The 15,564-nt window shown below is 36.3% G+C and overlaps 1 protein-coding gene across 1 annotated transcript in view; it reads right to left on the bottom strand.

Moving 5' to 3' along the window:
* GALNTL6 (polypeptide N-acetylgalactosaminyltransferase like 6) overlaps positions 1-15,564 on the bottom strand; it is a gene marked incomplete at both ends in the record, with an annotated part of 964,759 nt that overhangs the window by 565,707 nt on the left and 383,488 nt on the right. Inside the window, 2 exons of the mRNA XM_079773123.1 lie at positions 757-923; positions 12,403-12,541. Coding sequence (XP_079629249.1) covers positions 757-923; positions 12,403-12,541 — 306 coding nt within the window. The remainder of the gene's footprint in view (positions 1-756; positions 924-12,402; positions 12,542-15,564) is intronic.

The following is a 15,564-nucleotide window of genomic DNA, read 5'->3' on the forward strand; positions in this document are numbered from 1 at the left end:
TATCATTAGGAAAGTTTTCCTCCTCTTCACTCACACCAGCAAGAAAGATAAAGATAAAATTTGTTTTCTCTGCAGTATCAACTACTTCCTCCTCATTTAGACCAAATATAATTGTGAAAGCCTAATCTCAGGAAACTTTCTATATTTTATCCCCCATCTTATAAAACCAATTGTTTATCAGAATGCTAAATTATTAAAACTTATGTCAAATTTGCTAATACACTGTTATGCCAGATTTGTTTTATTATTTTTCAGGTATGACAAAATAGTTAGAATTGCCAAGTAAAATATTTGTGTCTCACTATAATTTTTAGTATTTATGAAGTAACATAAGCATAACCTGGAGAATGTATCATACTTGTAAATAATAGAGTAGATAATCTTCAGAAACAGAAACAGATTTTGTAGTTTTACTGAAATATTTCACTATTCATAAGTACTCACCATGACATATTTTGCAGTGTTTGTCCTGAAGCTGAAAGTAAAATTTGAGACATTTGCCAACACCTGTCTAATTTACAACAGGAACATCATGCAGATTTTTTCTACTTCCCCAAAAGATAACAATAATTTCTCATTCTGTTTATTTTGCATTTGGCCAACATTTTATGAAATCACAACATAGACAAAACTTCGAAATCATTTTTCAGAGAGAATCAAAAAGAAACATTACAATAACCTTCTGTCTGTTTTAAGCCTATGATGTTTGTCTAGGTGAATAATGGAATCAGATAAAATATTGAAACTGTCTCTTACCTCTATCACTGAAGTCATCTACTAGAATGATTTCTGCTATCAGACTCTCCGGGGTTCTGTTAATTATACTGTGTATGGTACGCAGGAGGGAAGTCCAACCTTCATTATGAAATGGGATAATGATGCTGGTGTTTGGCAGTATTTCCAGGTACATCTTGTGCTTACAACTGGAGATAATAAAGAAACAAAAAAGCTAGGTCAAATACAAAACTATAATATATTACATATTGCTATTTACATATATGTTATCAGATAGAATTGAAAACTAGACCTTGTCTAATACCAGCCAGAGCTTGTACATCGTAACAGTTACTCTGCTTATTCATGGAATCCATTATTAATCCCTCTTCTCACTCATTCTTTTTTTTTTTAAAAGAATTTTATTGATTTTTAGAGAGAGAAAGGAAGAGGAATAGAGAAAAAAACTGATGTGTGAGAGTGAAACATCAAGTGGTTGCCTCCTGCCCAACCCCCACCTGGGGTCAAGCTCACAACTTGGGCATGTGCCCTGACTAGTAATTGAACTGGCAACCCCTCAGTACATAGGATTATGCCCAACCAACTGAGCCACACCAGCCAGGGCTCACAATCATTCATAATAAAATAATTATTTATCCTCTTTTGTATCCTCAAATATTAGGTAAGAATTGCATTAAAATGTGTTCTTGTGAACTTAAAAATATAGTAATAAGGGTAATTTTTTTAGGTAGTGATAACTAATACTTATTGACTGCTTACTAAGTAATAACATATTTTTTTGTGGTTAAATACATGTAACATAAAATGTAGCATTAGTGACATTTAGTAAATTCACAATGTTATGCAACCATCACCAAAATCCAGAACATTTCATCACTCCCAAAGGAAACCCCATATCCATTACTCTCTCCATTCTCCCCTCCCACCAGTTCCTGGCAACCACCAACCTGCTTTCTGTCTCTATGGATTTACCTATTCTGTATATTTCATATAAATTGATTCCTATAATATGTAGTCTTTTGGATCTAGCTTCTTTTCCTTAGCATATATTTTCAAGTTTTCAACCAGGTTGAAGGGTAAACTTTATGCATTAAAATTGTGGTTAACCTTTACATGAATTTCCTACAAAATTTTGGAAATTCAGCTTCTTTAATAATTATGCTTAATCAGTTTGGGTTGTGGTATGTTTCAGTAGCTAGGTAGTATATAAGGCTGTACAGGGGAAAACACAGTATTAAAATGAAATCAATGAACATTTAATATCCAATTATTACACACTGATACAACCACATAATAAGATTACATTAAGATCCAAACAAAGAGAGGTGATTGATCCAAGATAGCGGCAGAGTAGGTGCAAGTTACACTCACCTCCTCCCAGGACCAAACTGGAATTACAACTAAAATACAGAACCACCAACCTGAATAACCAACCAAAGACTATCTGAAACAGAAATGGTATAACCCAAGATTTACAGAAGGCGGCCTGTGGAGACTGAAAGGAAGGGCGGAGACAGGAATAGGGCTGCGCCCCGCCCCCCCCTCCCCCAGGCAGCAGCTGAGATCCCAGAGGGATGGATATCTCAGCTGCATAAGTTGCCCTGAGGAGCAAGATCTCAACAACATGCTGGGCTCCCTAGCCCAGAGCACCAGAACCAGAAAGAGGTCCCACATTGTAACTGGCTGTGAAATCAGAGGGGTGTCTGTATGCCAGGGAGAGAGAGTCTGCAAGAAACTGGGGCACCCTCTTAAAGGGCCAATGCCCCAAATCTCATTGGCAGGCACTCACCCTGGTGCTGGTGGAGGGAGAGTGGAGCAGGCTAGAGTCATGTGAAGAGAGACTCAGGTGTGTGGCTCCAGGGAGAGAGCTCAATGGCAGCCACCAGGGCACCTGAGCTGAGCGCCTCTCCCACACTGCAGACACCATCTTTCTTGCGTGCAGCACTCCCCTCCATGCAGCATCAACTTGGGGAAAAGCAATAGCGCCAGGCTGAGGAGCTCAAGTCCTGCAAAGGAGTCAGTGGCCTGGGCCCAGGTTGTAGAGTTCCGGTGGATTCAAAGGATGTCAGTGACTGAGTTGTGTGTCTCTGGGTGAGGGTTTCTTCCCTTAGGGATTCACAGACCCGTGGACAGATACATAAGATTATTAGATTCAAATCAGACGAGTGACATGACAGATGGCCCAGAGGCAATGAGCGCTGGAAGGAAGTATGACTGACTTTGTCTGAAAGAATCAGGGACGTCTTTAAAGATGGGTCTGTATGTGGAGAACAGATCAGGCAGGATCTTGAAAATGATTCTAAGGAATTTGGACATTAGCCTGTAGTCAGCGTGAAGAACCTCACCAATTGTCAATGATGAGAAAGACAGAACTGTGTTTACACGTTCCCCGGGGGCAGCAGGGCAGACAATGCACTGAAGACAGCAGAGACTACAGGCAGAACAGTAACTGTAATAGTTCTGGCAAAAAAAAAAAAAAAAATAGAGGGTGCTGATCTGATTACTCGAAGGAAAACCAACAGCTTTGTGACAGTGTTTAATCTGATTGAATTATAGTTCATCATTTTAGCATTTAAAGGATGTTGAAATCACTCCCAAACTCAGCCATTGGGACCAGGAAGTTGTGGTCCAGATGGCTGCATCTCAGCATTGCTAGGAATATTGAAGCATATCCAGGGCTTTATTAGGAACCTGCAAACTGTCCATTTTTACATTCAATCTCAAGGCAGGTTGAGAATGGATGTTTGTTAAATATGAAGACAATGTAACGATATGGAACTCTATTAAAGAAATAAGTAAAATAAAGAACAATTTATATGTTTATGGTTACAGATATGTAGCAAAATTACAAAGAGGAAATACAGACATCAAAACATTTGCTGCATTAAGTTTACAAAAATATTAATGAAAATGCCTGTAATTATCATATTTAATATTGCTGTATTATTTTAAAATAAACATTTGCATAAAATTAACTTAGAGTTTAAGAATGGCTCAGAGATGAGGACATCTCTTTGTTAAGCAACAATTTATCTAAATGGATTTAAAAAACCCCCACTTCTTCAAATTTTAAATGAATCAGAGAGACAAAAGAAATAGTTTACATTCTTAACAAAATTACTTGAGAGAAATGACAAATCATGAAGGCACTTTAAAAGCTGACAAAAAACCTACAGATTAGTCTGGAAACATTCTTCTAAACCATTGACAATAATGAAAATAAACTTCAATAGAAAATTTCTCATACTCTTCTGTTTTCCCAAAACAATGCATACACATTTTCTGACATTCTCTATTGTCATTTATTAAAATGAAAAATTTTAAATATTTTTAGTTTAAAAGCATTGCTAATTTTAAACATACTTAACTGTCATTCCTTTTATAGCTAATTTATCATTATAATGTCATTGGTTTCACACACACACAAAAATAAGTGGTTCTTTTAACAATAGGAATAGGCCTAAAGTACATTTTAATTACAGACATATAAGAGAAGTGCCATAGTTGTGATATATATGTTTTTCTCTAAAAGATTATTTTATCATTCATAATACAATGTCAACATTTATACTGCAGGCATTTAGGCAAACTTGCATTTGAGGTTGTTAAGACCTTTGTATTGGTCTTACCATTACCTAAACATTTTTCCTCAATGTCTAAGGCTGAAATTTAGTTTTAAATACAATGCCAAAACCCACATTTTTAAAAAAATCAAACTCTTGGATTGCAAGATTTGAGTAAAATGTTTGGTTGGAAGTACTTGCATATTTTAATCCTTAGGACATTTTTTTAAAATGTATCTAACATATGGCTTTATTTTTTGTTTTACTGAGATTTTTCATATCTACTTATATTAAGTATATCAGCAAGGATGTTATGTTGTACTCATAACCAATGCCAAATCCCAATGGCTCAAAACAACAAATATTCTCTTTTTTAATTCTTCTGCTTGTTCACCACTGGTTGGCAAGAAATTCCCTGCTCACTGTAGTCAGTGCAAACAGCAACATTTTGACTTGTCAGTCATTCTGCCAGAGGTAAATGAGAAGGCTGATGGGTCTCGAACTGGTAATGAAGTTGTTTGCCTCTAAAATGACATAATGCTTTCTGCTTACAGTTCATTGGTCAGAATTAGTCACATAGCATAAGGGATATGCTATCCTATAGGATCCAGAAGGAACATCATCAGAAGTATTTGGCAAACAACACTAGTGAACACAGCCATTTCAGTCTTCTGCCTACTTTTAAGTAAAAAAGGAAACTGTGTGATGACCTTTAATGGAAAAACAAACAAGACTCAATTTCTTCATTGACAAAAATTATATTTAAGGCTCCACTTCCATAGAAGTTCACTTCATGATAAAGAGATCAAGTCATCAAGAGGACACAACAAAACAAAATGTTTTATGCGCCTAATAACAGGGTTTCTGAATATAGAAGTAAAAGTTGATAGAAAAGCAAGTAAATAAAGATAACTCCATGGTCACAGTAAGAAATTTACTCCTTAGTTTGTTCCTTTTTTCCCCCCAGTCTCTTAAGGTAAAGGCTTAGAGATGATTGATTTGAGGACTTTTATTTTTTACTTTTACCAGCATTGATTGATAGAAGATTAGAATGATTTCATGATATGAACTCCTTGAAATAAACAGTTTTAAAATTTTTGTTTTTGTTCATTTTAAAATATTTTGAAATTTCCCTTAAACTTCCTTTTGAAATACTGATTACTTAAAATATGTTTTAAATTTCCAAGTGATTGATGATTGTCTTGTTCTTTTTCTGCTCATTTTTAATTTAATTATTTTATGGTTAGAGAATATACTTGTAAAGTTTCAATATTTTAAAATCTGTAGTATTTGTTTTATAACCCAGGGTATAATCTACCTTGAAGGTATGTTTCATGCATACTTGAGAAGAATATATACACTGCTGTTGTTGAGTGCTTTTTTTTTGTTGTTTTTCTTACATTTCTTCTTTTCATAAAATGAGACATATATATTTCTCATGTGAAACAAAAGAAATTTGGAACGTATTTCAGATAATGTGGTAAAATGCCATTGCACAGTAATGATAATAATAAACAGGCAAGAAGTTATATTCTGAGCTTGCATTCAGTCCACATCCTAAATGATTATGATCTTGTACCATTTTATAATAATCATTATAATTCTCTGAAATGTTGATAAAGAGTGCCAGTTCGGTTCCAGTCAGTTTCATTAGGCTCTGTGTGGGAGAGAAAGCAATTTGAAATACTATAATTTGTTTGACTTCATGGCTATAGCAAAATGGTCCTGTATTTTGGGGGTGCATTTAGACCACCATTTGATACATTTACAAGTACCAATGTCAACATCTTGGATACTCCCCAAATCAATTAATCAGTTAACTATTTAATTTACTGCCTTTTAGTTTATCAAATGCCTTATAAAGTGGTTTTACTAAGTATAGTATAGCTAGTAACCCAAAAAAAATTTTTTTTTAAAATCTTCTCAAGGGAACCACTCATGTTCAGAAAGGGGAAATACTTTCCTTTAATTTTTCATCATTGTATGATTACTTGCAAAGCCATCGTGGTTGAGCTGAAGTTCTCTTGGCCCGTTCTCAGTAGCAGCAGAATAAAATGTCAACTTGGTATCTGGCTAGTGACAAGCATACTAGAGAGCCTACTCATGTAAATCATTTCCAGGCACCAATTTACATAATTGCTTTAATGTCAGATATTCAATTTCCAATGGCTGGTTTCAGTCACATTGTCTCACTGTTCTATTCTCGCCATGTCAGTTGGGTTTGATAAAGCAGCGATAACTGGTAATTTATTTGGCTTTGACAGGCCTGAAAATTTAGTTTGGACTACTGGATAAATGTGTGTTTGAGAGTGCGTGCATGGCAGGGGTGGTATCACTGCTTATTTATTTGGTCTCCTTGTACATAAAACTTATCTGTAAATTATTATTTCATACGGCAATATGATTAACACTTTAATGTAATAGGACATTTGATGTCTATACTAAGGAACAATATTGTGTGTTGTGTTCATGCAGCTGTGTGTCCATTGTGGCATTACCATGGAAACATCATGAACGCTGGGAAGAGCAAAAGTGGAAGCCGAGATAAGTCGGGGTGAGAATATGGAGGATGGTGTTGGTGCTTTCTGGACTATTACTTTTAGGACAACAGGGGGTCTTTTAAGTATTTTAGATGATCTGCCTTAGTTCTTAATGCTCACTATTATTCTGCGGAAAGTAAGAGGGAGTGTGTGAGGTCCAATTATGAGGTTATTCTAAAATTCCAATGAAGAGATGATAGTGGGTATAGCTGAGCAGAAGGGAAGTGCATGCACTCGAGATACATTTTGGCACTACACCTTAGAGATAGAATACTAGGCAAGGAAAGAGACCTTGAACACTTACTAATGTGCCGATGTCTATGCTAATTTGCATAAGCTAACTCATAAAAGCGACTGAAGGGTACTCACTTGAACAACAATTTTGAAAGATTATTTCATTTCTGTTGTTCCTGTTCATCTCCCACACCCAATCTGTGTGTTTTTATACCATATTTTCTTTTAATTTAAATTCTTTATTGTTTAAAGTATTACATAAGTCTCCTTTTCCCCCCATTGACCTCTCCCCAGCCACCCCCACCCCCCAGCACATGACTTCACCCCCCCACTCCCCCGAGTCCATTGGTTTTGTTCATATGCATGCCTACAAGTCCTTTGGTTGATCTCTTACCCCCTTACACCCCGTCTTCTCTCATAGGTTGGACAGTCTGGTCGATGTTTCTATGACTCTGGCTCTACTTTGGTTCCTCAGTTTTTGTTGTTCATTATATTCCACAAATAAATAAGATCATGTGATATTTATCTTTCTCTGACTGGCTTATTTCGCTTAGCATAATGCTCTCAATTTCCATCCATGCTGTTGCAAATGGTAAGAATTCCTTCTTTTTTTACCGCAGTGTAGTATTCCATTGTGTAGATGTACCACAGTTTTCTAATCCACTCATCTGCTGATGGGCACTTAGGCTGTTTCCAAATCTTAGCTATTGTAAATTGTGCTGCTATGAACATAGGGGTGCATATATCCTTTCTGATTGGTGTTTCTTGAGATATATTCCTAGAAGTGGGATCACTGGGTCAAATGGAAGTTCCATTTTTAATTTTTTGAGAAAACGCCATAGTGTTTTCCACAGTGGCTGCACCAGTCTGCATTCTGTGTGTGTGTGTGGTGGGGGGAGGGGGTTGCTCGTTTGTTTGGTCATATTTAGACATACCCTAGGCTGGAAGAGCATTTGATTCAAAGGAAATGTTTCCCATTTCCCTCTGTGTCCCTCTGTGATAGTATTCAAACCTGATAGGAGTACATGACAGTCACTTTTGCTTAATTTCCTTCAAAATTCACTTGTAAACTTGGTGATAGAAGATACTTCATCAACTTCACAAGTAAATCAGTATAAAAATATGAAAGGAAGCTAGCGTTTCCCAAAGTTCTGTGTAGTTTTCGGAATAGAAGGGGAAAATGCACATTTTTGCCCAGCCGGTGTGGTTCCGTGGTTGAGCTTCGACCCATAAACCAGGAGATTAGGGGTCAGGGCTCAATCCCCAATGTGGGGCATGTAGGAGGCAGCCCCTCAATGGTTCTCTGTCATCACTGATGTTTCTATCTCTCTTTTCCTCTCTCTTCCTCTCTGAAATCAATTAAAATATATTTAATTTTAAAAAGAAAGAAAAGGAAAAGTCACAATTCAGTGTAAAACTATTTTTAAAAAAATTTAATGTTTTATTGATTTCAGAGAGAGAGGGAGAGGGAGATAGAAAAACCAATGATGAGAGAGAATCACTGATCTGCTGCCTCCTGCATGTCCCCACTGGTGATTGAGCCCACAATCTGGCATATGCCCTGACCAGGAATCAACTGTGATCTCCTGGTTCATAGGTCCATGCTCAACCACTGAGCTACACCAGCCAGGCCAGAGTATAGCTATTTTAATTTAAAAATATCCCAGTTACAAAGCCACTTTATAAATGCATCTTAATTAATGTACATGTGCATCAACTGGACCTGTATAAACATGTGTTCTTTATAACAGCAATAAAGTTAGCCTGATATTACTGATGTATTTACCCAGATCTTCTGAAAAGCCTTCATCAACTCTCCTTTACACATGGCTCTGTTGTGTCCTAATCTCATGCATTTCCTCTTTTCATAGATGTAATTTCATCTTACACATATTATTTATACCATGTTTTAGGGAGTATGTGTGGTTACTACTGATTAATTTATTCATATCTAGGGAGTAACACTTAAATACTCTTATCTTGCTAACAATATATTTATGCATAAACTTATCAGCTTGCAGGCCATCCATCCTTCATGTCTTCCTGTTTCCTATTTATAATTCTGATCTTGAGCTGGAGGTGAAAATAAGATGTTTTATAGTATACAAAGATGTAGCATGCCAGATGGCTGACTGAATAAAAAAATGCACCATCAATATACAGGTGGGGAAATTCTGAAGTTGGTAAAATGAGGCCAGGTGAGTCAGATAACTATTAACTAGACATTGGACATGCAGAAACTCTCATAGCAAAATTCTCATCAACACTACATTAAATAAAATATAAAGAAAATATGTTCTAAGGACATATCTCAGGTTGAGCCCAGGCACTATGGACATAGACATAATTAGGCAGTAACTAAAGAAGGGAGCATTTAAAATATGTAGACATATCTTTTAAAATATGCAAAATGTCAACAAAAAAATGTAGGACCAATACTATGGAAAAAGAAGTGGAAAATTTGACAATACCAAAGCATAAATAGTATGGAAAATGAAAACATAATTTATAAAATTGGGAGGTGAAAAAGATACTGAGAAAAATATAACCAATTTTAAAACATAAATGAAAAGCTTGGAATTTATTATTAGGATGTAAGTAAGAATGATCAAATTATTGCACACAGGCCAACAACATACTTTCCTTCTTCTGTGGCTCCTACTTTATTGGATCTATTACTAACTCAATTATATAATAAAGCCAAAAGAAAGAAGTTCATTTAATGCTAGTAAAGAAGAAAGGACTAAAAGTATCTTTCTGATTTGGAATTTCTGAAATCAGTAATGTTCTAAAAATTCTTCACAGTTCATTAGAATATGCACTAAGCAAATCAAAACACCTAAAAACACGATTTACAGGGAAGATTATTGACTATACTCCCTATGCTATAATTTACATCCACGTGGCTGTTCTATAACTATTTGTCCTTCCTAAGTCCTTCCCCTTTTTCACCCATCCCTCCAAACCCTCCTCCCATCTGTCAACTGTCAGTATGCACTCTGTGTCTGTGAGTCTGTTTCTATTTTGTTTGTTTGTTTGTTTTGTTCTTCAGATTCCACATATAAGTGAAAACATATGGTATTTTGTCTTTCTCTGACTGACTTTACTCAGTATAAAACCATCTAGGTCCATCCATGCTGTTGCAAAAAGTAAGGTTGATTCTTTTTTAGAACTTTGATTTATTTTATTTTTTACTAAATGTGAATTTATAAATGGGTAGAGAACACTTGCAAGTCACATAAATTTTGCATTCTCTTCCATGAGTCAATCCATATAAACACGCTGTGGTCATTCACCTGCAGCCTATTAAGTTGATAATACTGGAATAGGTGTCAAGTTGCTTTTTAATTTCAAGTACCATTTACACAGAGCTGCACACTCTTACAGTTATGCGTGCCTGCATTTTGAGAAGCACAGATGAGGTCAAAAGTGTAAGATTTTAAACAGTGGGATCCCTGCAAATTTGACTCTTGGTTTCCTGCTTGTAGGATCCTGACAAAATCAGAGGCAACTTCAGATCTCCCTGCATCACTGAGAGTCAGAAAAATGGACTAACTAGGTTAACATCATTTTTGTTTCTCACACTTAACACCTTGTTGTCATCTATCTCCAACATTCTCAGTTAAGTTTTTTTTTTTCTTTGTTGGTATCATTCTAGTAGGTGACTATGTGTCCTACTAGATACCCAGCCTCAATAAATAAGTAAAAATATGGTCACAGAACATATTTTAGCCTAATTTTTATTCCCTGACATCTATAATAATGTCCTCTGATACCATAATCTCGGTGACTCTAATACAATTTTTAAAGTATTTTTCTTTCCATTTTAAAATTTTATTTTCCATTATTCCCTAAGAACATCTTTCTCCAAAAGGTGGCAGTTGTACTAGAAATACAGTCTCTGAGGAGAATGGGAATATCAACCGTGTTTTGACTTCAGTGATTTTCGCATTGTCTCCATCTGCAACTCTTTCCACTTGAATACACATTAAAAGATGGAAGTGTGGGGGTGGGTGAGGAGGTGGATGGAAATTATTCTCTGAGCATATTTATTATGCCAACAATGCAATTTAATGCATCTTTGATGGTGTACAATTAGGTATTACAATTTCTCATAACTAGACATGTTCTAGGTCAGTGGGAATTACTGTAGATAATTTCGGGTGGCCTGGGAATAATTTGGCTAGCTGGAAGGCCCAAACCCATGTATAAAGCATTCCGTTTAGGGGAAAATTTATTTGTTCTTCACATTAATCCTCTGCTTAACTATATTGGGAAATGCACATTCTCATAAAACCTGAGGGGGAAACTAGTAATTCTTTTATATTTTAAAATGAATTTACAAAGGCACAATAGGGCAACTAAAAATAGTGCCCCAAATCCTATTTTTTTGCAAAGGTTAATTATTTTTGCACAAAATTAAGAGTTTTATTTACTGTACTTTACTGGTTTAATTTAAATTCCTACTCCTACTTGTATTAGTTGCCCTTACTTTCTCTAATTTTCTTTATGTCAGAACAGTGGTGCCAAAGGAAGAGTGAGGTGGGGGAGAATTAAACATATTATAGTTGAATAGATTTCTCAAATATGAATAATTCCACAACTGCAGATTCTGATCACATTCTATGGCATACTTTTGGCATTATATATGCTATCGAGAAAACCTTAACAGACTAGGGGGAAAAAGCAATGTACTTTAAGCAATGTTAGGAGTAGGTGGCTGTGGACAGAGAGAAGAGGGATTTCAGGTAACTAAACGTAATATTATTCTTGTTTCCCTTTACACGATAACATTTAGCTATTAATTCAGTAAAAACTGAACTCACTGTCAATTGACAAGCCACACGCAATTCATAAAGTGACAGAAAATTGAGCAACTGCCATTACTTTTGAATTATGGACCCATTTATTTCAGGCATTCTTCATGGAAGATGTAACTGTAATGGCACTGACTATGGCTGGTGTAAGAATGAAGTTAATAGAAAGTATCTATACACACACATTCTGACAGCACTAACCACCAGAAAAAACACTTGTTTGCTTCGTAATCTATGTGATCAAATGTAATGGTATGGGTATTATCTAAAAACTCATTTTTAATGGAAATAATACAGTGGACTCAATAACAAACACGTGTCTTAAGTTTTAGAGGCGCTACTCTTAGGATTTTAAAGATCATTCCAATTTAAAGCAGACCTATTTAAGACTATGAAATAGAAAAGTTTCTATAATATGATTAGGGCAAAAATGTTAGTGACATCTTAAACATAATAAAACTAATGAGCTAAACAAAAAGAAACCAGCCCCCACCCTGGCAGGCTGATACTCACTTAGCATGACGAATATCGGGCAGGGACCTCTCCAGAGCAATGTTGTTGCTGACAAAAATATTGAAACCATTTTCCCTGTAAGCGGAGTCATCGTGGTCCTCTTCAGTGAGGGGGTAAGGTTTCCCGTGCTCACCCTTCCCTAGCAGGAGGCGAGAAAGCAGGGTTATCATCTGCATAAAAACCATTCCATTTCCTAACACAGATAATATGCTTTGAAAGTGTATATTTCTTTAGTCACCTGTTAGCATATTCCACGGAAGGCACTAGCAGTAAGATTTGATTATTCCATCTTATGTTACTACTTTATTTAGGAAAAAGAAATACGTTCATGATAGATTTTCGGTGTATGTTTCCTAACATTTGCATTCTGATTCTAATATCCATACAGCTGTATAATTTGATTTTATCTGACATAATTGTACAAAAAGCTATCTTTTCCTTTACTTCCAATGATTAACATCATTTCATTGCATCACCATTTATACCATTCCACTGAAAATATACTTTTATTTTTAATTTTTTTTCTATTATAAACAATGTTGAAATGAACATCTTTGTTTATATATTCCTAGTTATGTCTTTTTGGAGAAGGAAGGATAATTCCTACAAAGAGAATTGCTAGAATATCTTTAGCATAAGTTTGGTAATTTTCACACATCCTCAGAAGCATTGGATGGTATTTCGAAATTTACTGGTGACATATATATTATTCATACTCTAAATTGCCTTTCTTGATTACTAATGAAATTAATAACTTCAGATACATTTATCATTTGTACTTTTTACATTGCAAGATGACTATTCAGTGTTTTTAAAAACAATTTGTATGTTTTAGAAAGAAAAAAACTATTTACTGTTTTACTAAAGCTTTAAGTACAAATGTCCTAAACATTTTCTAAGTTTATTTCATTGAAATCTAATTTACCACTTCTACTTTCCAGTTCTGCATGCATCATCCTAACAACAAGTAAAATGTCAAACAGACAGAAAAAATGAACTCTTCTTGGATCCATAAGAGAGGAGAGAACAGAGAGCAAACTGCTGTCCTCCAACCCCCCCCCAAAAAAAATAAATAAAAATAGAGGGGCAGACAGGAGAACACAGGAAGTTGAGGCTTACCAGAGCAGGGACCCGGGCGTGGAAAGGGCTTGGGAAGCAGTGCCAGGGGAGAAAAACCTGAGCTGCAGGTTGATAAGTCGCTGGAGGCTCAGTGCCGCCACTTCTGAGCATTAAACACTCCAAAGGGGAGGTACCAAGTGATAGGGGCTCCAATAATTTGGGGAGAGTTACCCCAGAAGCTCAACCTGGTTCTGAGGTCAAATATCGAAGAAAAACCCTCTTGCACATCCAGTAAGGGAAGGAGAAAGGAGCCATTTTGGCAAACAGGTCAGAGCCCAGTGTTTGTCTTAATAGACCTGTCCTCAGGTGAAACTAGTTAATCCTTTAACCAGAGCCTCACCTGCGGGGCTATTCTCAGCTCCTAACCGAGCTGGGAGAGGAGAAAAATGCAGCCCACGTGAGCCATCCTATTCAACCAAAGAGGCAGGAAAACAGGGGCGAGCGTGTTGTGAAGTTCACAGTCCTGAGGCTATCTATGCTCAATGAAAGTCTGATCTTAAGACTGTAGAACACTTCCCGCCCCCCTCTCTCTCCCGCACCTCATCCTCACATTACTAAGGGCCCATTTACAGCAATTCTTTTTACCCCGCGCAGCATGTCCAGCGATCAAGAAAAAGCAACAAGCAAGGCATACCAAACAGCAAAAAGCACGATTTGAAGAGACAGAGCAAGCATCAGGACCAGCCAGGGCAGGGATGTTGGACTTAAGAATGGGAATTTAAAACGCGATTCATATGCTAAGGGAAAGTAAATAGTATGCAAGAACAGATGGGCAGTGTAAGCAGAGAGATGGAAATTCTATGAGGAAGCAAAACAAGAAATGCCAGTGATAAAAACATTGTAACAGAAATAAAGAACGCCTTTGATGAGCTTATTAGTAGACTGAACACAGCTGTGGAAATAAGCTCTGAGCTGGAGGTTATATACCAGTTACTATTAGAAGCCTCAAACCAAAAGCAAATAGAAAACACACACACAAAAAAAAACAACAACAACACCTGTTTGGAACAGAGTATCCGATTACTGCAATTTAAAAGGGTATAACATACATAATGGGAATGGCAGAAGGAGAAGACAGAGGGAAAGGAACAAGAAGAAATACCATTAGAAACAACAATGACTGAAAAGTTACCCAAATTAATGTCAGATACCAAGTCATTTAGCCATGAAGTTTAGAGAACACCAAACAGGATAAACACCAAGCAACAACAAAATTGTGCCTGAGCATGTCATTTTCAAATTAAAGAAAATCAAAGATAAAGAAAAATATCCTGAAAGAACCCAAAGGCGGGGCGTGGGGATGGAGAGAACCAAAAACACCTAACCTACAGAAGAACAAAGATAAGAATTACACTAGACTTCTTCTCAGAAGCCATGCAAGCAAGAGGAGAATGGACTGAAATAAATAGTTGAGAGAAAAATAACAACATATACCTCTGTACCCTGTGAAATCATCCTTCAAAAAATAAAGAAGAAAGAAAGACTTCCTCAGACAAACACATTCTGACGGGAGCTGTTGCCGGTACACCTGCTTTGTAGGAAATGTTAACAGAAATCTTTAGAGAGAAGGAAAATGATACAGGTCACAATCTTGGATCCACATAAAGAAGGAAAAACACTGAAGAAGGAATAAGGGAAGATAAAATAGAAACATAAACCACTTTATTTTTCCTACTATTAATTGCTATGGGAGTTTATTCAAAACATAATGCCAACATAGATTATGTGTGCTATGTGTATATCATATATAGTATAGACACACACTTATGTGTGCTTACATAAAGTGAAATGAATGACAACAATGATAGGAGACATGGGAGGAAGGAACTGGGATTACTTTGTTATTCTAAGGCAGTGGTCGGCAAACTCATTAGTCAACAGAGCCAAATATCAACAGTACAACGACTGAAATTTCTTTTGAGAGCCAAATTTTTTAAACTTAAACTTCTTCTAACGCCACTTCTTCAAAATAGACTCGCCCAGGCTGTGGTATTTTGTGGAAGAGCCACACTCAAGGGGCCAAAGAGCTGCATGTGGCTCGAG

Source organism: Cnephaeus nilssonii (genome assembly GCF_951640355.1).
Source record: "Cnephaeus nilssonii genome assembly, chromosome: 5".
NCBI lineage: Eukaryota > Metazoa > Chordata > Mammalia > Chiroptera > Vespertilionidae > Cnephaeus > Cnephaeus nilssonii.